The sequence below is a fragment of the Apodemus sylvaticus genome, chromosome 10 (genome assembly GCF_947179515.1).
Source record: "Apodemus sylvaticus chromosome 10, mApoSyl1.1, whole genome shotgun sequence".
Taxonomy (NCBI): domain Eukaryota; kingdom Metazoa; phylum Chordata; class Mammalia; order Rodentia; family Muridae; genus Apodemus; species Apodemus sylvaticus.
This window is the reverse complement of record NC_067481.1, coordinates 104,341,888-104,366,445: the sequence shown is the minus strand read 5'-3', so window position 1 is coordinate 104,366,445 and position 24,558 is coordinate 104,341,888. Positions and strand designations below refer to the sequence as shown.

Genomic DNA, 24,558 nt, shown 5'->3' with positions numbered 1-24,558 from the left:
TCTGTTCTTCGTGGTACAATAAAGTCATTCTGGTCAGTGGTACTTCCAGTTTTCTGGAATGAGCACAGAGCTTTCCATCACCCAGTGTCTCTTCTTCGATGCTCTTCACCACACCCCTGACTCAGTAAGCCGGGCACACTGCACCTGCTCTCCCCCTTCTGGACTGAATCCCAGAAGGAACTGTGGGTTTGAGTGACTATTCAGAAGTCCTCACAGAGGATGAAGAGAGGTAAAGTGGGTTCATTCTCCTATTGAAATTTTAGCTCAGGAAACAAATCTTGACTTGCTAAACTCAGCAGTGCTGAGCCTGCAGCACAGCAGAGATTTTCTGTCTCGTGTGTGGGGATAATTTGTCTCTTTATAAAACCTCCCTGTCGCATCTTGTTGACACAAGTCTGCATCCACCCATTCGGCATTCATCTACAAACTGCTGAGTAGAAAATCAGCCCATGAAAAGCCTCTGCAGCTTATCCCCAGCATACACTCTTAGACAAAGAGGTACGTGGTGTCCTAGAAATGGAGAGACAGGGAGGGGTCAAAGATGGAGTCACCTTCACAAAGGGGACTCAGGAGCACCCAGCGTCTCTCAAGCCTGGAAATCTACCCCCACAGCTGGAGCAGATGCCTTTCCATTCTAGCCCCCTCCGACACATTCCCTCCATTTTGGTCACCAAAGCTCCCTCCACCATTCCCACATCTCCAACCTCACCCCCAGGTGGAACCTTTGGGAGCTTCCTGGGTTCTGTGAGGGGACAATTTTACCCTATATTCTTGTGGCTGCTCTCCCTTGAACTTTGGGTTAGAGAGAAAATATCAAGCCTGCAGAGAGAGATCTTTCCAGGCTACTTGGGTGAACGTGACAGACTGAGCCAGAGCTCTGAAGAAACTAGAGTTTTTAGTAGGAAGAAATAAACAGTGTGCAAGGAAACATCAGAGAAAATGGAAATGATGGGCAGTAAAGGACCTTAAAGTGCTCAGAATTGGCCAGTTTGCATCTCTCTCTCTCTCTCTCGCTCTCTCTCTCTCTCTCTCTCTCTCTCTCTCTCTCTCCCTCTCCCTCTCCCTCTCCCTCTCCCTCTCCCTCTCCCTCTCCCTCTCCCTACCCCCCTTCTCTCTCTCTCTCCAGTAGTGGGAGTGAGCCAAGGATCACTTATATACTGCTCCTTGAGCTATGTCTCCAGTCTTGCTTTTAGCTTCTGTTTTGAGACTGGGTCTCACTATACTGCCCAGGCTGGCTGTGAGTTCCTTCTGTAGACCAGATAAGCTTTGGAACTTGAAATACTTCTGCTTCAATCTCTTGAGTAGTTGGAATTAGAGGATTGCACTTCCAGACTCGGGAAGAAAAAAGAATTATAGCATTTTAGCACCTAGGAGGTGTTTGGTATCCAAGTGTTGGCCGAATGCGTGAATTCATATGTGCTGTGTTAGACATGTGTGTCTTAGACACTTGAGTCCACTGGAATCTCTCTAGACCTGTGTCTCCCACACCTTTGCTGGCTCTTTGCATGCTTTGCTCATGGCAAGGGTCTCCGTCACTGCAGTGGTAGAGTTGAGGTCACAGGTCACCTCTAAACAACATAAGCAATACAAAAGCCCAGCTACCGCTTGCTCTTCAGATGGACAGATGGCGGCATGCAAACTTCAGAGCTAGCCACAGAATCAAAGAGACCATAGGACAGAACTTTGGCCAGCTTCCTGCCCCCCCTTTAACCCTCCTTTCCCTGATTGGTCTAATTGAAGTTTGTCAAGTTTTGGGTCATGGTTTGGATGGGAGAACCCCATCAGAAGCAAGTGACATCCATAGACCAGTGAAGTATGGCATCTAGAGGCAGAAAAGTTAGATCTCTGTGTCCTTTCTGCCAGGACTAGCCATACCATGTAACCTCAGTGCTTGGTGCTTCTTCTCTGTGAATCTGGGATTCACCCTTTTGGAGAAAGGCAAAAGATACTGGAGCTGTGCCTGTGCCTTTGTACTAATTATCCTTCTGTTGCCACGGCAAAACAATGACCAAAAACAACACAGAGAAGAAGGCATTCATTTCTCACCAGGGAAAGGCAGGAACCTGGAGGCAAAAGCTGAAGCAGAGGCCATGGAGGATTGCTTCTTGATGGCTTGCTTCTAGGCTCAAGGTTACTCGCCTTTCTTAGTTACAAGATTGCCTGCTCAGGGTGCACATTGATTAGCAAGTAGGGAAATGCGCCTCACATTCCCACACACCAACCTGATGGAAGAGATTCCTCTTCTTAGGTTTATTTAGGCAAAGCTGATGAGAACTATGACAAATTTATGCCCTTTGAAATCTTTTATAGGCACAAAGTACCATCCAATGACTATTATATGAAGGGTCAAAGATGCAATTCGTAGAGGAAGTGACCGGGGGAGGCAGTGGGGAACTCTACTCTGAATGGGAAGCGCTTCCACAAAATCAGTTGAAAAGCAGTTTTGCTTTCTATCATGCTCCTGTGGGTGTATGTGCAGGTCAGAGGTCAATGCCAATTGTCTTTCTCAGTCACTCAAGTTTGTGCAGCAGACACCTAACCTACCAAGCCATGTTCCCAGACCTTTTGTTCCTGTTTTCAAAGACAAAGAGAAAGAGATCTCTTGCATTATAGTTTGAAGTCTAAATAACATGGCCACTTGTAGGAAAACTAATTTCAAGCACCAATCACATGCCTGACCTTTTCTGGTTCAAGGTACCTGGTAGCAGATGCTATGACCCCATGGGACCCAGCTCTGCTCCCACACTCAGAGCATCTAGTGTAAACTGATAGCTCTTTTAATTAAATGTTTGATGCAGTTCAATAAACAGAAAATTTCTGAGTAAATAATCTAAATGCTCCTAGAAGATTACGGGCAACTACATTACGAAAGTTTGCAAACTGCTAATCTGCACGGAATCAGTTTGCTTTAATATGGTACCCGGGGTAGTTTTGCTTGGTTGTTTTAATCACGAATAGCTGAGTGACCCTCAGGTTTGAGAGGCTTTTTTTGTTTTGTTTTGTTTTGTTTTGTTTTCAACCAGTTCTTGCTGTGAAAGACAATGTTTGGAGACCATGGTGTGCCTAGATGAACCCAGGCTTAGGTAACAAGTAGGTGAATCTGTGAAGGAAGCTTCCAGAGACTATACAGGAAATCTGGAATGTTAGTGAGGACTCTCCAAAATACTGGGAATGACATTGACAGAGAATTCATCTCTGAGAGGAAGATCATCTTGTTTGGGATCAAACAGACCTGAGTTCAAATGTGAACCTTGGCCTCTGATGGTTATAAGGCTTCCCACATCTCAGTGTCCTCAGGCCTCAATTTTCAAACGAACGAATATGCTAATTCTGCTCTGGCAAGGTAGATAGGAGGATTAGGGATAATCTTACCATGTGTGGGTTACTTGTGTTATTTCCTCCTTCTCACTTCCTTCCACTGCCCCCCCACCCCCCCACCCCCGCTCTTCCTTCTCCCTTTTTTTTCTTCTTGTCATTGTCCTCATTACTGCTCTGTTTAAACTATTTCACTTCCGGAGCCTTGGAAGTTATTGCACGGATACGGATTCCTGACACTACCCATGCTGGAGTTTAGAGGCTTCCCAGGGATGCCTTTGCTGCATGTTCCTTCTCAGTGCCATGGTGCCTTGGTGGGGATGGGGGTGGGGATGGGAGGCCGCACACAGTCTAAGCAGAGAGGTCTCTGGACCAATTTTCCTCCCTTGAAGGCCACATCAGGTTGGCTTCTCATTGAGAAGTATACACTGCAGCGATAGCTTGGCCCTTAAAGGACTTGTCTTGCGGTGCGCTAAGATCTGAGCTCTATTCTTAGAACCTATGCCAAACAAGCCAAGCATGGTGATACACGCTACCTCTCCCAGTGCTGGGAGGGGTGCCTCGTTGGTCTTTGCTACTCATGTGCAAGCCAGCCTGGCCTGCTTGGAGAGGTCCAGGGTGGTGGAGATTCTGTCTTTAAAAAGATGGAGGGCCCATGAGGGCCATACTGGCCACAGTGGACATTCTCTCTAACCTCAACATGCACTGCACTCACATACATGTGCACCTGTACATCATGATTAACTAGTACACACAGTTACTAGATATTGTTGATTTATAGTCATGGGAGACACATCTCTCCTAATCTACAGCTCAACTTCATAAGAATACAGTATGAAGAAATGTCCTGGTTAATTGCTGAATTGATTTTGCAAATTGCATTTCTTAGCTTTGTGTCTGTATCCTCCATCATAAGTGCACTTAGATGACCTTCAGACTGGATAGCAATGAAAGGTAATTAGGAAAATATTCTGTGTTTTCCATACTGGAAAGAGACTGGCTGAAGCTATGCTGAGTGATAACAGTCAGCAAAAACAACACACATGTGACCACTGTGGACCATGAAATATGATGTGCATGAAGCAATCGAATTACATGCCATTTCAAGCATGTTATGACTATTTCCCAAAGCTATGCACAGTGTACGGAAAAGAGAAGCAGACTCAGTGGGCTTCATGAATTGCTCTAAACAACGCAGTTCCCATGTGGGAGCTAAGGAGACTCAAGGAGCTGGGAGGAACTTTCCTGATCCGAACCTGTGATGATGTTTCTGCTCTGTGGTCCTACCGACATGGGAGGCTCTGCATCACCAGCCCTACAGTCACTGAAGCCACAACTGTTGCTCTCTGCATGAATGGGTGCCTGGCTGCGGGGAAGTCTCACCAGAATCATTGCAGTAGGAACCATGAGCCATCTACAGCATAGATCTAGGAAGCCATTCCTGAGCCTAACTTTGCAGGCTGGGGGTCATGATTCTCCAGTGAGACACAAAATTTGTGGAAAGGTTTGGAGTCTTTGAAACATGTGGATGGATGGCAGTGATAGTTACATAAAGTGTGTTTAATGCCAGTGAAGGATACATTTAAAATGTTTTATGTTCTATGTTTTATACATTCTATTTCAATTTTAAAATATATGAATGTATTTTGAAACCCAGAAAAATACAGCATTGTGCAATCAGAGTGTGTTACATATAAAAAGTTGTGTGTGTGTGTGTGTGTGTGTGTGTGTGTGTGTGTGTGAGTGTGTGTTTAGGTAACAATGAAAGGTGTATGGAGAATAGTTTAAAAATGTGACAGTCTCAGATCTAGTGAGGAAGGTTCCTGGGTTTTGGGGCTATCGCTGATGTCTGCGGATATGGGACCTCACAGGGACTTAGGATGTATCTGTCTCTGTGCAAATCAGAGGAAAGCACATGGTAATGATGCATCTCTGCAACAGATGAAGAATGAAATGGAAGGCTTTTGGTCCAATAGACCATCTCTCCATGTCTCCGGAGATTGGAGGTGGCTGTTACAACAACTAGATTTATAAGGAGCACTGTGAGTGCTGTCCCCCCAGCGCCTGCGGCTGCTCTACAAGGCAGCCCTGGCTGTGCTTTCTCTTCTGCAATGAGAAAGGTTGCTGTGTGGCAGAGTGAGACCACAGAGCCTCATGCTGTGCTCTCTGTCTCTTTCACAAACACACATACCCATATACCTATATGCATATATGTGCAGATATGCATACAATAGATGCATTCACATACATATATGTATGTGAGTGAACACATATACATATGCACACATACATATATACAGATACATCCTTGCACATACATACACACACAAACATACAATACATGCACATACATACACATATGTAATATACACATGCATGCTGTGTGTGTGTATATGTGTGTGTGTGTATGTGTGTGTGTGTGTAATAAGCATGTATACACAGTGAAAAAAGCATCCAGGCAGGAGACTTTAAATGCAACAATGGATGCTCCCTATCCAAGATCCAGTTACTGCTGCCAATTCTGTTGCAGTATGTCTCATTTACGAAAAATTATTTTCATTTAGAAATTTTAATTAACTGTAAAAAGAAGTGGGAGTTCTGGAAGCAAGACTAGAACCTCTGTTTGGTCTCTGCCTTGAGTAAACTTGGATATTTTCTCTGGAAGTTCTTTGTTTTGTGGAAAGCAGGCAGAACTGACAGTTTAAGGGACCCCCGTGGACTGTGGCCCTAGAACTGGCACTGGTTTACTGGGAATTCTCTTACCCTTTCAGAATCTCCAGGTCCTCATGAATACTTTATTTACTTTGAGACAATGCCTTGATGTGTGGCCTAGGTTAGCCTTGAACTTGTGACCCTCCTGCCTCAGCATGAATGCTATGATACAGCTATACGTCACCATGCCCACATTTTACACAGCTCATGTAATTGAAGCCTCAGTTTCCTTGTATACAAAATGGTGCTGTAAGATTAATCTCATACCTAGCTGCTATGAGTTCGAATGACCAATACCTTTAGAAGTTTGTGGCACACTGATATATCCCTTGGATATCATATCTCCAGTACCTGGGCAAATGTCAGTTGTTACAAAATAACTAAGCCAGCAAAAGATGGGTCATTGTGATCTTTACTCTCTAGTTTCATAATTCACAGTCTGTAGAAAAGTACTGCTTGGGCTATTGCTTTTGCCCACAGCAAACAAGAGGCACTAAAGTATTAATTTCTAATGCTTTCTTAACTGCTGCTATTCAGTGAACATTCTATTCTTCAGTTTTCATAATTACTCTATAAGGAAACTAACTGCTGGGATGGTCCTTACTGTAGATATGAAAGAGAAACAGGAGACAGTAAGGCATGAAATGACTTACCCACGGTCCCTAGTTGGGAGGGTCAGATACTCAGCTAAGACTTATGGCCTCTGCCTGTGCTATCTCTAGGGACAATTGTATTTTTAGGATGTAGGTTATACCAACTGACTTTAATTCGATTAAATCCCCTGAAACGTGATCTAAGTACATTTTGTACATAATTAAATGTTCTAACAAAACCTGTTATTGTGTATAATTCAAGTTATCCTGACAATATGTTTTAAGGCTGGGAACATGGGGCTGGAGTGATGTCTCAGTCAGCCAAGTACTTTGCATGCATGAGGACCCAAGTTTCATTTCCCAGAACTCCATCCACACTTAACTATTTGGAAAGTTCCAGGTTCAGTAAAAGATTCTGTGTCAAAACACAAGGTAGATTTTTTTGTCTTGAGGAGTGACATCTAAGATTGATGTGTGCACTGCACAAGTAAGCACACATACACACACACACACACACATACACACATGCTAATAACAGGTAGTATCAGTCAGTTAGTTAAGAAAGAATCATGAAACATAGAAAATTTCCGTGAAACCTGAGTACCCAGGAAGTAATCAGTGGGGCCTTTGGATCATAAACTTACCCTGGGTCCGCCATGAGATAGGCCTTGAGGCTGACAACTGTTAGGACTCCATAAATACTGCCTGTGTAAATGATTGAATGAGTCATAGCATTTAACCATTTTCTAGAGCTAAGAGCAAGGTATGATTGGTAGTAATCACAAAAGGAAAGACTGTCACAAAACAGATAACTGACTTTGGATAAAGTAGATCTTTAACTCCTGCAGCGTATCTTAATGCCAACTATGTGCCTAGCATGGTGCTAGTCTCTTCAATGACACAGGAAAGCTATGCGCACTAAATATTCATTGAGTAATAGACCAATCTCTGTTCTTGCTTCTGAAGAACAGAATAGAAAATGGAAGCAAAACCACAAGCTAGATGCTGTTCTGCCTCTCTAGAAATCACAGACCCATGGAAAATGTGGTTGAGTACAAAGAGCCTGAGTAAACCTCTTTTGCTGTTCTTTACGGATACATGTTGAACTGCCACTGTGTGAATGAGTGCTCACTGGTTTCTTCTCTCTTTTCCTCTCACCTTTTCCTCCCCAACTGCCCCCCTCCAGTTCCAGAGACCTCATGATTATTCTCCGCCTTTCCGGTTTGGGACAGTACCCAATGGAAGTACAGAGAGGAATATTCGTAACAACTACCCCTATATGCACCAGTACATGACCAAGTTCAACCAGAGGGGAGTAGAGGATGCCTTGGTCAGCTTGAAAACTGGGTAAGAACAATCGTTCCTTCTTCCCTGCAGGTAGCAGGTCTTTAAATCTGACAGAAACAGACTCTGCATGGCTTGGTGCTTATCTGTGAGAATTTTCTGGAGAGGTACTACAGGCTAGATGGCCACCAGCAGAGGAGTGTTTGTGTTAATATGATGAACATCACTGGGATTCCTGTTAAGAGAATGCAGCCCTCAAAATATGGAAATGTAAAAAACCCAGAGGGGTTCCTTAAACAGATAAAGAAGTTGGCCCAACTCTGTGGGATATCTTTTTTCAAGTAGAAAGACCTAAAAAGGTTGATAGCTTAAAGAAAGGAAAACTAGGTTTCCATTAGCTTATTTTGGGAAGAGTAAAGTGCTGGTGACAGCTGGACAGTACAATATTGATGAAGGTGGCTGGGGAGGATGCTCAGAGGCCAAGTCTGTGTCTAGAATGCAAAAGTCCTAAATTCACCCAGGAGACACTGAATGGTGTGAGGAGAAAATAAAAGGAAAGAGATAAGAACTCAAATGCTTTCTGAAAACACAGCCAGAGTTCTGGTCTACCCATTGACATGCGAGAGTGAAGCTGTATTAGTCCAGGGTCTCTAGATTTCCACTCAGGCTGACTATCCTGATACCAGCCCTGGCTCTGTACAACCCTCAGGGAATGTTTTCTGCTAATTTCGGGATGACTCCATGGTTTGGATATTTACATTACATGATTGCATTGACACTCATCATATATGTACATTATATGTATATATGTGTATATATACATATGTTTATATAAATGTATCTGTAAGCAAATACACACACACACACACACACACACACATACACACACACACACACACAAAGGAAATCTATTAAAATGGCTCACAGGTTGTTGTCCAATTAGTCCAACAATGGTTGTCTACTAATAAAAGTTCCAAGAATACAGTAATTGCTCAGTCAATAACATTGGGTGTCTCAGCTGGTCTTCAGTATATGCTTGCTAGCAAGAACAAGAAGGCAAAAGAATAAGCTTTTTTCTTCCTTGTTCTTTATATAGGTTGCCAGGACAAGGTGTAGTATAGACTAAATGTGTATCTTTACACCTCAGAAGATCGGGATTAAATGTGAGTCTTCCTACTTAGAATTATTTAAGAAATAAAATCATCACAGGTGTTCCCAGATAGTTGGTTTTTCATTAATTCCAGGTATAGTCAAGTTGACAACCAAGAATAGTCATTACAAATTAATGCCTTGTCAACTGGATGCACAACCAAACCCCCTGTAGTATATTTTCATTTATGAATGAAAACAACCAGGTCATAATTATGTCTAACATGATATAAGTATTACTTTTACAACTGTAAACACATTATACATTTTTAAATGGGTGGCAATGTCCCTTAAGGAACATTCTTTAAGTATCTAAAACTCAGCTATGATAACCACTGATTTTTTTTAATTAATGTTACATTACATGATAAAGAAGTTAAGGGGAAAAGACACAAATATCTGTATGATCACATACTTAACAAAATATGACAGAAATACTTAAGTCAATTATAATTCTCATTTCTGCAATTGGTAACATCCTTAGATGGTTAATAAATAACTAATAAATAACTAATAAATAACTATCTTCTTCTACTACCCATTCTGTATTTCCCTACCTTCAGCAAGCAACTCTTGGCTCTTCCTGGCACAGTGATCCATGCCTTTACTCATCATGGGTCTGTGCCCTTTTTAATCTTGCCTGGATTAGGCTATTGTAGTTTCCTATTAACTTTAAACAAAAAGCACCCTGTGGTAGTTTAAATATGCTTATCCACGTGATTGAGACTATTAGGAGGTGTGGCCTTAGTGGAGGAAATGTATCACTGTTGGGGTGGGTTTTGAGAGGCCTTCCTCCTAACTGCCTAGAAGTTTTCTGTTTGCCCTTGGAAGAAGATATAGAACTCTCAGCTCCTCCAGCACCATGCCTGCCTGGACGCTGCCATGCTTTCTGCCATGATAATGGACTGAACCTCTGTACCTGTAAGCCAGCCCTAGTAAAATACAGTTTATAACAGTTGCATTGGTCATGGTGTCTCTTCACAGCAATAAAATACTAACTAAGACAGAACTTGGATATTGCTGTGATAGCCCTGACCATGTTTTTGTTTGGATGAGGAATGTGGATTATGAGATTTTGGATTTGGGAAGCCATGGAATGCTTTAAGTGGGGCTTAATGAGACATCTAGTAGGAATGTGGAACACATTGGTGCTGAGGGTGATTTGAACTCTGGAGATCGTTCTTATGATGTTTTGGTGAAGAATGTTGCTGACTTTGTCCATTTCTGAAGAGTTGGCCAGAGGCTAAGTTAAACAGACTTAGATCCATTGTATTGGCAAAAGAGGTCTCAAATCAACCTCACTCTTATGAAGGGCATTCCAATAGAGCATAGCAAGCTTAAAAAGAAAAAATACAAAATCTGTGGCTTAAGTAATAAAGGGACACCAGGCAGTGAAGTAGAGCTAGATCCTGTGTTCAAAGAGATAAACATATTAAGAAAGTGTGACTTCAGGGCAAGACCCCACCCAGCTAAGCGTATTGTTTATATGCTTGCAGTTGAACAAGGAATAGTTATATCATGTCAGGCATTATTACCTGATTATTATTTTCATTTGTACTTTTATTCTGGAATGACTTACAATCCAAAAATGGAGGACACGGACTTTTGATCTGCATTTGGAGGAATAGTGGCCATGGAAAGATCAGGTTCAGACATGGTGGTGCACACATGCCTTTAATCCAGGGAGGCTGAGGCAAATAGATCTCTGAGTTCAGGGTCAGCCTAGCACAGAACAAGTTCCAAGTAGAAAAAAGATTAGGTCCCTGTGTGGTGAGACACACAACATTCAGGAGACAGAGCCATGTATATCTTTGAGTTCAAAGTCCGTCTACAGAGCAAGTTCCAGAACAGCCAAGCTCATGCAGTGAAGGAGTTGGAAAACAGAAAGCTGGCAATAGTGTAATAGAACATGAAGGCTGTGTTCCAGCTCCAGCAAGCAGCAGAACTCAGCAGCTTTGGCCATGTGTTCCTGGCTTTAGAGACAAAAATAGAAGAGACTATTGGGACAATTAATGCTGGTTAGCTGGAGCTAAGAAACTAACAGTGATTAAGAAGAGACCAGTATCACCAAGGTGAAATCTTCTGGGGAGTGTTTTCTGAGAGCACAAAGAAGCTGTGTTCCAGAGATAACCAAGGTTGTGCCTTGTGCTCCAGCTGGGCTTGATAATGTGTAACAATCATCCAGGTCATACTTCATGAAGGCATGAAAAGCAGCCGAGGCTTGGCACTGTGAGAGGCCAGGGAAGTCCACTGATGAATGTGCAGTCTCAGTTGCAGTTGAGGGCCCAGGCTGAAGGGGTCATATAAATAAGCTGAGGCTTGGCATCATGAAGAAAGCCTATGAGAAGCTATTTGTGAAGCCTAGTTGCAGAGGAAGACCCCAGTATATTGGTCTGAATGCCAGTACCATGGGATGACCACCAAGAACAATAGCAGCAGTGAAGTGGAATCAACCTTCTGTGCTACAGAAGGCAGAGCTGGAGATCTGAGCCAAGCCCTGTGGAGGAGCCCAGCAGATCATGTGTGCATCCCAAACACATTGAAACTAGAAGCTGTGAAGTTAAGGTTGCTTTGGCAACCCTAAGATGTTAGAGGTGTCAGAGCCATGGGCTATCTGCTGAGGAAAGCTAATAACAGGGAGTGGAACCAGCCCAAGAGAAAAAATTGTGTTGCAGCCAACAGAGGTGAAAGAAGTTGGATATCAGACATGGAGATGCAGAGTTTGGAGTTTGCCCAGCTAGATTTTGGTCTTGCTTTGATCTGGACCAAATTTCCTCACTATGAAGGTTTGGAACAGTAATATATATCCTGTGATGTTGGAAGTATGTGATCTGCTTCTTTATTTTGATTTTAGATTTTATTTTTAATATTAAGAGATTGCATGAACCTGAGTAAAGGCTTTAAACTTTAGACTTTAACAATGTTGAGACTGCTATAGACTATGTGGACTTTTGAAGTTGAACTAAATGTACTTTGCATTATGCTATGACTAGATATGTGCCGATCCCTGCCCTCCAGCCCCACAGGCTCATGTGTTTGAACAAGCCTATGAGGGCCAGGGTGTGGAATGTGAAGTTTTGAATATGCTTGACCCAGGGAGTGGCACTATTAGAAGGTGTGGCCTTGTTGGAGGAAGTGTGTCTCTGTGTGTTGGGGTGGTTATGAGTGACCTTCCTCATAGCTGCCTGGAAACTAGTCTTCTCCTGTTTGCCTTTGGAACAAGATAGAGAACTCTCAGCTCCACCAACGCCATGCCTGCCTGGACACTGTCATGCTTTCTGCTGTGATGATAATCAACTGAACTGCTAGTCTTGTAAGCCAGCCCCAATGAAATGTTCTTTATAAGAGTTGCTTTGGTCACGGTGTTTCTTAACAACAATAAAGTCTTTGGACACACCCTAAAGGATATCCTGGACTCCAGACATAATCTTTCTTATCTCCTTTGTAGAAAAGCAATCCAATTTCCCTTTGGTAATATGGATCAATCATCTCTCCTAACACTGTTATTCCTTTCTTAGCCTGTTCACTTAAGTATATCAAAAGCCCAAAGAGGTCAGGTAGGAAGTCTGAGCTTCCAGTTCAGTGGAATATTTGCTGTGACTCCTGGCAGGAGCATGTCCTACCTCTGGAACCAAAACTTCTAGACCAGCAGAAGGTAAGGTCTCAGGAACAGGAAGCAATTTTTTCTAGTGGGTCACTAGGTGTGATAGTGAGTGGAGCTATTTTTCTTTCCACCCCTTGATTCTTGGACCTGAGGATCCTGGTGTGGGAGAAACCTTACCATATGCTGGGCACTGACTCAAAGAATATATCACATTCTAGAGAATCTTGCCTCAGCCCTCCAGGCAGTTGCCATCCAATTGTCATTGTAACTATGACTTTGAAAGCCATTCCTTCTTTCTATCAGGCTGTTTACTTCAGAATGGTAGAAATCAAGGTAAAACCAGTGCATTCCACAATCATGGGTCCACTGTTATACTTCAATAGCTGTGATATGAGTTTCATAGTCAGAAACTATTCTGCATGGAATAGCATGATGATGGATACGGCATTCTATAAGTCCATGGATTCTACAAGTGTCTTGCCAGAAGAGTTACATTAGGAAAGGCAAATCCATAACCAGAATGAGTGCCTACTTCAGTAATGTCAAAGCATGTCCTTTTTATGAAGGAAGTGGTCCAATGTAGTCAACCTGGAACTAGATTGCTGACTGGTCACTCTGGGGAATGGTGCTATATCTGTGGCTCAGTATTAGTCTCTCATGTTAGTAGATGTAGCAGTCAGAAGCAGTTGTAATCAGGTCAGTCTCTGGAACCCACAGATATACTCACAGGCAAGTGCATCTGCACATACAAGTGCATATACAGATACACAGAAAAGATACCACAGGGTGAGGAGCTGGCTCAGCTGGTTAAAGCATTTACCACACAAACATGAATACTTGGATCTGATCCAAAAGAATCTGTTTTTAAGCCAGGTATTGTGGCATTTGCAATCCTAGTACAGTCATAGTAGTGGTAGTGGTGGGTAATAGTAGAGGTGGTGGTGGTGGTGGTGGTGGTGGTGGTGGTGGTGATGGTGGTGGTGGTGGTGGTGATGGTGGTGGTAGTGGTGGTGGTGGTGGTGGTGGTGATGGTGGTGGTGATGGTGGTGGTGATGGTGGTGGTGATGGTGGTGGTGATGGTGGAGGTGGTGGTGGTGGTGGTGGTGGTGGTGGTGATGGTAATGGTGGTGATGGTGGAGGTGGTGGTGGTGGTGGTGGTGGTGGTGATGGTGGTGATGGTGGAGGTGGTGATGGTAGAGGTGGTGGTGGTGGAGGTGTTGGTGGTGGTGGTGGTGGTGATGGTGGTGGTGATGGTGGAGGTGGTGATGGTGAAGGTGGTGGTGGTGGTGGTGGTGATGGTGGTGATGGTGGTGATGGTGGTGGTGGTGATGGTTGTGATGGTGGTGGTGGTGATCGTGGTGGTGGTGGTGGTGGTGGTGGTGGTGGTGGTGGTGGTGGTGGTGGATAGTGGCAGGAAGTTTCCTGGCTGTTCAGCCTCATTCACTCAGTGAGCTCCAGGCCAAGGAGAGTCCCAGTCTCAACAAATAAGGTAGAAAACACTCCAACAATCTGACACTGAGACCTGGCTGCCACATGTGTGTGACACACATGAATGTACCCTTCCCCAAGCCCTCACATATAAGAGAAAGTAAACTACCACATTCAGTGGTCAAAAGCTTAGCCTCTGGAGACAGGCACTGCCTGTTCCTACTATTAATTCTGTGATTTTTGTGTGTGACCTTTATTTAATCAACCTGAGCCTAACACTAGAGTGGAAATAATCACAGGACTTCATTCCTAAGAATTCTGTGACAAACAAGATGGACAAGTGTGCTATAGAGAGAGCATTTTGGGTAGCACCTGGCATAAGATGGTACTTATTGTTGTTGCTGTTATTTGTTACAGAGGTTAAATTCCATTTGCACATCTTCAAAAAGTCAGGGATGTGTGAAATACAATTTAGAAGGATTCCATTAAAATGATTTCATTTTAAATGAGGAGTTTTATAATGAGAGAAGTTTTGATTATCTAGAAAATTAGCTTCAGTGGGAATCTCAGTTGTTTGGGGTTTCTGCGCCTGACATACAACTGCAGGTACAGTCTCCTTAGGAGTCTTCAGCTGCTTCCTCTTGCTTCTTACTTTGAGGGAACTAAGAAGGCCCTCGACCCTGTCAAACGAAACCCAGATTTCTGCACAGTTCCTCAGGAATATTGTCAGGGAGCATTCTCCTCTCTCAGGCCTGCGTTTTCAATTTGATCAGCATCTTAGCACAGACAGGAAGAACATTTCTTCTGAAGTTTAGCCCATGACTTATGCAAAACTCACATATGGCTTGTTCTGGATTGGAATGATTAAAAAAATCTTTCTAAATCCACAATACCACAAAAAGTTAGATATTAAATAAATTATTCGATGGCTCTGTACTAACTGGTGTTGCAGTTTGGCGGTCCACGGCAGGAGCCTCCCATGCCGTCTTCCCACCACTTTTTTCCACTTCCAGAGTTCCTGCTATTAGAACCCATAAATAACATTAATCTTATTGTTCCACTTATCTGTCTGTCGTCTTTAGCACAGCATTCTGAGTGTGAGGATCTTGCAATGAGTCCTAGGTCTCATTTCTCATCACAGTGTAGAGTCTCATGATTGCACACTTGACAAGTTTATCTGTCCTGCTCCTTCTTGGTGACTGTGTGAGTACGTCCTGCTTGGAGCATTACGGATCCCTTGGTAAGGGCACCCTTGCAGGGGCCTTGTTTTGCTCATGATTCTCCTTGTGGGAATTACTGGGGCATGGAGTATGTATAGATTTAACTTTAGCAGATACCGCAGAAGGATTTTTATGACTTTGAGCCATGGTGTGGGTTTTTTTCTAAAGATTCTTTTCACAAATATCTCTAGTATTGTTTCAGATGGACAGAGCATGGATGATGTCATTGTAGGATGTCTGGATCCTTGTTGTCTATTTGTCACCCAGAACTCAAAAATGGGTTATTTTCCTTCAGTTTTAAAAAGTATGCAGTATTAAAAAAAAGCATTATAGAAGCAGAAGCCAGTCAAGGTTACAAATTTTACAAATAGTTTCCTGACAGCCATATAATAATTATGGCATCCATCTCGGAAAACATGGGCAGATGGTGGCCTTCCCTGTATTCGATCTCCCATGTAAGAGCATCTTTGGGTTGTTCCTTCAAATCCAGAAGCAGGACCTAAAGGGATAGGAATTATTCCTTCAGTGACAACTGTATGATAAGTCGTTAGGGATGAGAGCTCAGCAGGGCTCCACCATGAAGACTTGCACTTCCTGGGGTTAATGCTGGTAGAAACCACACGTGTTTTGAACAGACTCCATGGTTAGTTGTTTGAATAAATTAAGGTTTGAATAGATAAAACATTTGTATACTTCAAAAATTAAAGAAAATCAATACTTGGGCCTAATGTTGCAGGTCAATTATCCCAGTTTTGCAGGAAGAACATAAATTCGAGTCCTGCCTTTACAAGATGAGTTCAAGACGACCCTTGGCAACTTAGTACTACCCTACTCCAGATAAGAAGTAGAAAGAGTGCTAGGGACATAGCTAAGTGGTAGAGCACAAAGGAACCAGGTTCAATCCCCACTATCATCCAAAACAGAGAACATGCATGAACAATGAACACTTAGGTTCTCTTCCCATGCTGCTCTTCCCTTGCCTCAGACCCACCCTCCATAGTGATCAGACACATTTACTCTATCATCTGTCCCCTGGCGTCTTCCAGACTGTTCTATGTCAGTGCATAAGGAAAGGAGCCATGTTCTATTTATCGCATGTCCTATTAATAGAGAGTCCAGTCATCTATAATATTTTCCTATTGCAAATAATATTCCAGTGGAGACTATCCATATATGTCTTGTCTAATGTAAAATTAATTTCTTGAAATAGTTGATCAAACATTACATATAATTTTAACTTTGGCAGATGTTGACAAATTTCTTCAAAAAAAAATTTTTTTTTACCCTGTAAGAGAAAGTCTGTTTTTGCAAGGTGGTTACCAGCACAGTTCCCAGGTAACCTTCTGCACAGTTCCTACTAAGTAAAGTTTACACTGACATATATTTAAATTTGAACATTTTTATTATAAGTGAGTTTGACCATCTTTTTTTTATATAACCAAGAGTAATCGGTAATTCATTTTCGAAAAGAAAGATATTTTTAACAATTCACCAATTTTGATCCTGCAGAAGATATTTCTTCCACATGTATTTTATTTTTTTTGTAGTTGAATATATTAATCATTGCTATGGCTTTTGAATTTTGAGTCATAATTCAAAAATCTTCATTTGCCCTGAAGTTACAGAATAAATGTCTTGCATTTTCTTCCATTTTACTTTATGTACTTATATAGTTATTTATTTATGTTATTTTTTGTTATTTTTAATTTTACTTATTTGCATCCCAAATGTTGTCCCCCTAGTCTCCCCTCCCAGTTTCTCACCCCCTCTCACTCCTATTTGCCTCTGGGAGGGTGCTCCACCCCCAACCTGGGCATCCCCCTTTCCATGGGCATCAAGCCTCTACAGTATTAGGCGCATCCTTTCTCACTGAAGCCAGACAAGGCCGTCCTCTGTTAGATATCTGCCCAGGGCCTCAGACCAGCCTGTGTTTGCTCTTTGGTTAGTGGCTTAGCTTAGTCTCTGGGAGCTCCCAGGGATCCAGGTTGGTTGACACTGTTGGTCTTCCTACGGGGTTTCCATCCCCTTCAGCTCCTTCAATCCTTCCTCTAACTCTTCCACAGGGGTCCCTGACCTCAGTTCAGCGGTTGTCTGTAAGCATCTGCATCTGTCTGGTCAGGTGCTAATAAGAGCATCTCAGGGGACAGCCATGCTAGGCTCCTGTCTGCAAGCACAACATAACAGTAGTAATAGCATGAGGCTTTGGTGCCCACCCATGAGATGGATCCCAAGTTGTGCTGGTCACTGGGCAGCCTTTCCTTCTGTTTCCACTCCATTTTTGTCCCTGCATTTCTTTGAGACGGGTACAATTCTGAGTCAAATTTTTGAAGGTGGGTTCATGACCCTGTCTACTCCTCTACTTGGGGCCCTGTCTATCTACTAGAGGAGGTTATCTTCAGGATCCATCACCCAACTGTTGGGCATTTTGGATAAGTTCACCCCCATTAAGTCTTGGGAGTCTCTCACATCCTAGGTCTCTGGGAATTTCTAGAGGTTCCTCCACCCCCACCCCATCTCAGGAGTAGTATAATCAAACCACAAGATTGGTTGTACTAGTTTGCAGTCCCACCAGCAATGGAGGAGTATTCTTTCTCCACATTTGCACCAGCATGTGCTGTCACTTAAGATTTTGATCTAAGCCATTCTGGTTGGTGTAAGGTGGAGTCTTAGGGTCATTTTGATTTGCATTTCCCCATGACTAAGGATGTTGAACATTTCTTTGAGTGTTTCTCAGCCATTTGCTATTCCTTTGTTGAGAATTCTCTGTTTAGCTCTGTACATCATTTTTTAAATTTGTTTTTTTTTTTTTTGAGTCTGACTTCTTCAGTTCTTTATATATTTTGGATGTTATCCCTCTATCAGATGTAAGGTTAGTGAAGATCTTTCCCAATCCATAGGTTGCCATTTTGTACTATTGAGAGTGTCCTTTGCATTACAGAAGATTTTCAGTTTCATGTACTATTCATGAAATTTTCCTCTGTATCAATGCATTCAAGGTCATTTCCCACGTTCTCTTCTATTCAAGTCAGTGTATCTGGTTTTATGCTAAGGTCCTTGCTCTATCTGAATTTGAGCTTTGTGCAGGGTGATAAATATGGAACAATTTGCATTATTCTTCCTGCAGACTGCCAGTTAGACCAGCACCATTTGTTGAAGATGCTTTTTTTGTTTATTTCTATTCTCCCACTGTATGGTTTTGGCTTCTTTGTCAAAGATCAAGTGTCCATAGGTGTGTGGCTTTATTTCTGGGTCTTTGATTTTATTTGTCGACTTATTTGTCTCTGTACTAATACCATGAGGTTTTCATCACTATTGCTCTGTAGTATGGCTTGAGGTCAGGGGTGGTGATTTCCCCCAGAAGCTCCTTTATTGTTCAGAGTTGTTTTGGCTATCATATGGAAAAACAAACCCTTTTTGTTTTTCCATATGAAGTTGAGAATTGCTTTTTCCATGTCTGTGAAGAATTGTGCTATAATTTTTTTATGAGGATTGCATTGAATCTGTAAATTGCTTTGGGTAAAATGGCCATTTTCACTATGTTAACCCTACTGATCCATGAGCCTGGGAAATCTTTCCATCTTCTGAGGTCTTCTTTGATTTCTTTCTTTAGAGAGTTGAAGTTATTGTCATACAGATCTTTCACTTGCTTGGTTAGAATTACACCAAGATATTTTATATTATATGTGGCTATTGTGAAGGGTCTTGTTTCCCTAATTTCTTCCTCAGTCTGTTTATAACGTATATAAAAGAAGGCAACTGATTTGTTTGAGCTAATTTTATATCCACCTACCTTTCTGAAGTTTATCAAGTGTAGGAGTTCACTTGTAGAATTTGGGGACCACTTTAGTATATATCATATCATCTGGAAATAGTGATACCTTGACTCCTTTCTTTCTAATTTGTATCCCTTTGATCTCTTGTTGTTTAATTACTGTAGCTAGAACTTCAAGTTATATATTTAATAGATAGGGGGAGAGTGGGCAGCCTTGTCTTGTCCCTGATTTTAGTGGGATTGCTTCAAGTTTCTCTCCATTTAATTTGATATTGACTGTTGGTTTGCTGTATATTGCTTTTATAATATTTAGGTATGTGCTATGGATTCCTGATCTCTCCAAAACTTTTAATATGAAGGGGTATTGGATTATGTCAAAGGCTTCTTCAGCATCTAATGAGATAATTTTGTGACTTTTCTTTGAGTTTGTTTATATAGTGGATTACATTGATGAATTTTTTGTGTATTGAACCATTTCTGCATCCCCTAGATGAAGCTCACTTGATCATGGTGAATAATGTTTTCAATACGTTCTTGGATTTGATATGTGAGAACTTTATTGAGTATTTTTGTATTGATATTTAAAAGTGGAATTGGTCTGAAGTTTCCTTTCTTCATGGGGTCTTTGTGTGGTTTAGGTATCAGAGTAACTGTGGCTTCGTAGAGTCAATTACACAGTGTTCCTTCTGTTCCTATTTTGTGGAATAGTTTGAAGAGTATTGGTATTAGACCTTCTTTAAAGGTCTGATAGAATTCTGCACTAAAACCTCTGGCCCTGGACTATTTTTTTTTGGTTAGGAAGTTTTTAATCACTGTTTCTATTTCCTTAAGGATTATGGGACTATTTAGATAGTTTACATGAACTTGATTCAATTTTGATACATGGTCTCAGTCTAGAAAATGATTCATTTCATCTAGATTTTCTGGTTTTGTCGAGTATAGGCTTTTGATGAATTTTCAAATTTCCTCAGTTTCTGTTGTTTTGTTTCACTTTTCATTTTTGATTTTGTTATTTTAAATATTGTTTCTGTGCCTTTTAGTTAGTTTATTTATAGTGTTTATTTTCTCAAAAACCCGATTTTGTTATTTTAAATATGGTTTCTGTGCCTTTTAGTTATTTTATCTATCTTGTTTATTTTCTCAAAAACCTGTTCTTGGTTCTGTTGATTCTTTGCATTGTTCTCTTGGTTTCTGATTTACTGATTTCAGCCCTGAGTTTGACTGATTCCTGCCTTCTACACCTTTTGATGTGTTTGTTTCTTTTGGTTCTAGAGCTTTCAGGTATACTGTTAAGTTCCTAGTGTAGATTCTCTCCAATTTATTTATGAAGGCACAAGGAAAAGTGCTAGAACTTTTCCTCTTAACACTACTTTCAGTGTGTCCCATAAGTTAAGAGTATGCTTCATTTGCATTGAATTCTAAAATGATTTTCATTTCTTTGTTTATTTTTTCCCTGACCCAGTTACAACTGAATAAAGCGTTATTCAGTTTCTATAAGTATGCAGATTTCCTGGTGTTTTTGCTGTTATTGACTGTCAGCCTTCGTCCATGATGATCTAATAAAATGTATGGGATTATTTCAATCGTCCTGTGTTTGTTGAGGCTTGTTTTGTGTCCAACTATATGATCAATTTTGTAGAAGGTTCTATCATGTGCTGAGAAGGTATATTCTTTGATTTGGGTGTTAACTATTGTGTAGATATCTGTTAAATCTACTTGGTTAATAACTTATGTTAGTTTCGCTCTGTCTCTGTTTAGTTTTTGTTTCAATGACCTGACCATTGGTGAGATTTGGGTAATGAAGTCCCTCACTATTATCATGTGGGGTCCAATGCCTGCTTTGAGCTTTAGTAAGGTTTCTTTTACAAATGTGGATACCCTTGTATTTGGAGCATATATATTCAATAGTGAGTTGTTAAGTTGGTAGGGTTTCCCTTTGTGAAAACAAAGTGTCTTTCCCCATTTTTTTTATTACTATTTTATTGGATATTGCAATGGCTACTTTTGCTTATTTCTTTGGACTTAGAAAACCTTTTTTCAGCCCTTTACTCTAAAGCAGTGTATGTCTTTGTTGCTGAGGTGTGTTTTTTTATGCAGCAGAATTATGGATCCTATTTACATATCCTGCCTGTTAGCTTGTGTCTTTTTATTGGGGAATTGAGTCCATTGATGTTGAGAGATATTAAAGACTAATGATTTTTAGTTCCTGTTATTTTTATTATTGAAGGTGGTAGTAGTATTGTGTGTGTGTGTATGTGTGTGTGTGTGTGTGTTCCTCTTCTTTTGGGTATGTTTTGAGAGGATTAATTTCTTGTGTTTTTCTGTGTGTAGGTACCCTCCTTGTGTTGGAGTTTTCATTCTAGTATCCCTCTGCAGGGCTGGATTACTGAAAAGATATTGTTTAAATTTGGTTTTGTCATAGAATATCTTTGTGTTTCCATCTGTGGTGATTGAGAGTTTTTCTGGATATGCTACTCTAAGCTGACATCTCTAGTCTCTTAACATCTGTCCAGGATCTTCTGGCTTTTAAAGTCTCTGTTGAGAAGTCTGATGTAATTCTTCATGATAGATATGTCTTTGTAAGTTACTTGGCCTTTTCCCCTTACAGCTTTTAATATTATTTCTTTGTTCTGTACATTTAGTGTTTTGATTATTATGTGTCAGGAGGATTTTTTTTGTTCCAATCTATTGGGTGTTCTGTAGGCTTCTTGTATGTTTATGGCCACCTCTTTCTTTAGGTTAGGGATGTTTTCTTCTATAAGTTTGTTGGAGATGTTTTCTGGCCCTTTGAACTGAGAATCTTCTCCCTCTTTTATTCCTATTTTTCTTAGGTTTCATTGTGTCCCAAAATTTCCTGGAAGTTTTTGCGTTAGGAACACTTTGCATTTTCTTTGATAGATTAATATCTTCTAGTGTATCTTCTATGCCTGAGATCCTCTCTTCTATCTCTTGTACTCTATTGGTGATGCTTGCATCTGTAGACCTTGATCTCTTTCCTAGGTTTTCCATCTCCAGGGTTCCCTCTATTTATGATTTCTTCACTGTTTTTATTTTCATTTTTAGGTCTTGGACTGTTTTGTTTAATTCCTTTACCTGTTTGAATAGATTTTCCTGTATTTCTTAAGGGATTCATTTGTTTCCTCTTTAAGAGTTTCTACCTGTTTAGCTGTGGTTTTTGTGTTTGTTTGTTTGGTTGGTTGGTTTTTTGTTTGTTTGTTTGTTTGTTTTTGTATTCTCAAAGGGAGTTATTTATATCTTCCTTAAAGGCCTCTATCATCTTCGTGAGATGGGATTTTATGTTGGAATCTTGCTTTTTGTCTTTGTTAGGGTATCCAATGCTTGCTGTGGTTGAGAACTGGGTTCTGATAGTGCCAAATTACATTGGCTTCTGTTGTTTCTGTTGTTGTGCTTACCTTTCACTGGCCTTGGTATTAATACCAGAGGTAACCAGATAGCCTTTTATCTATCTATCTATCTATCTATCTATCTATCTATCTATCTTTCTATCTATTTATCTCATCTGTCAATTTATATAAGATAAAATTTTACCATGTTGCCCAAACAACACTGCAGTATTTCATTCACTTTCCCAAGTGCCAAATTTACAGGTATGGGTTACCACCTTTTGATACACGTTCTCTTGTATCTCAGGCTGGCCTTCAGCTCTCTGTGTAACAGAATACCATTTTGAACTTCTGATCTCCTTGCTTCCTTCTTTGAAGTGCAGAGTAATGAGGAACATACAAGAAGCATGGTTTATCCAGTGATCAAAGTTGGGACCTTAGGCATATAAGGTTCATGCATTTATGAACTGAACTTCATCCCAGCCCCTGGCTTCCCCTTTCAGTGATTTAGATTTTTTCTTGTAGTGTGGTATTAAATCTGACTGCAAACCCTCAGATAATGAATTACTGTCCGGACACCTGATCTGCATCTGTTGTGTTTATTTCCACATTCTTTCACTACTGTCTTTTAAGCATCAACCCTGTCACTGTTAAAGATCCTTTTCCTCCCTTTTGTACCATGTTTCTTAATTATTTTCAGTATTGAATATATTAGTGCTTAAGAATACAACAACAATAATAATAATTAATAATAATAGTCATTTACTTACTTTTCATCTCTCTAGAAAATAGGTACCTTATTTATTCTTGAATTGCTGAGATTTATGATGTCTCCTTTGTACTGTCTCCATCATCCTGTGGTCCAGTAGACACTGCTTAGAACACCCTCAGCATGTAGCTCAGTCGTTGGCTCCTGGCCCTGGATGTATGGCTTTCAGCAGCATCCAATAAAAGGAAGCAAGTGCTATAAAAATGGCCAGGAAGCACAGGTTGTCATTCTCTGAGAAAACCTTGCACACCTTGGAGCTTCAGCTTAGGTTCAGTGACCAGGTTTGAGTCCTGGTTATACCATCATCCAGCCAGGACTTTGAACAAGCCAGACCACCTCTTAGTCCCAGGTTTTCCATGTAGAAAGCAAAGCTGCCAACTACTTTGATCTCTGAAATAGCTCTGAGAGTCTTTTATTTGCATCAACCACATACATAGACAGAACTCAGATAGATCACATTAAGGATGTCAGGAAGGATTAAGAAAAAGAATTCTTCCCAGCACTTGGGAGGCAGAGGCAGGCAGATTTCTGAATTCCAGGCCAGTCTGGTCTACAGAGTAAGTTCCAGGACAGCCAGGGCTACACAGAGAAACCCTGTCTTGAAAAAACCAAAAAAAAAAAAAAAAAAAACCAAAAAAAAAAAAAAACAACAACAAAAAAACAAAAAGAAGAAGAAGAAAAAGAAAAAAGAAAAGAAAAAGAATTCTAACTTCTAGTGTTTGCAAGCCTTGTTGATAAACCAACAATATACAAATCATAGGATAATTTGCTAAAATGCAGATTCCTGGGCCTTGTATGCGTTTTCTGTTTATCTATAGTGAATTGTCATCTTGGTGACCATCTCCCACCAGGTACTGGTGGTTCTGAGTCAAGGAAGATTTCAGAACAGCCTCTTTTTTGTTTTTTTTACACCATCCCCCCAACAACCACCAAAGGAGTCTCATAAACACATTGGATTGAGACAGTTTTATAAGCAGTAGATAAACCAAATGCTTATCTTCAGAATGAATCAAGGCTGGAAGGAAAGCAGAGAACGACTTTAAATTGTTTCTCTGTATATTTGAATTTGTAATAAATGAAAGCAGAGATGTTATCAAGTAAGCTACAGAAAAATAGGAATTGATGCATAAGCATTTAGATCGGTAAGATTTTCAGAGATGGGCTACAGAGGAGAAGCTGTTAGTGATCCCAGGTTTATTGACCAATGTTCTCCAAACAGAGCTATGTTTGTTTTATGATTGCATGACTAGATATCTACAGAAACAATCTGGGAAGTCAAGGATTAATTTGATAGACATTTCAGAGCTGCCCACATCCTAGAAGACAGGAAGCAGAGTAGAGTTGAGACAGGAAAGGATGGCATACTTC

The 24,558-nt window shown here is 40.9% G+C and overlaps 1 protein-coding gene across 2 annotated transcripts in view; it reads left to right on the top strand.

Moving 5' to 3' along the window:
* The window catches only part of Grin2a (glutamate ionotropic receptor NMDA type subunit 2A), a 404,218-nt gene that overhangs the window by 328,995 nt on the left and 50,665 nt on the right, over positions 1-24,558 (top strand). For both annotated transcript variants that reach the window (XM_052195339.1, XM_052195340.1), the window contains exon 9: positions 7,807-7,967. In XM_052195339.1, coding sequence (XP_052051299.1) covers positions 7,807-7,967 — 161 coding nt within the window. The remainder of the gene's footprint in view (positions 1-7,806; positions 7,968-24,558) is intronic.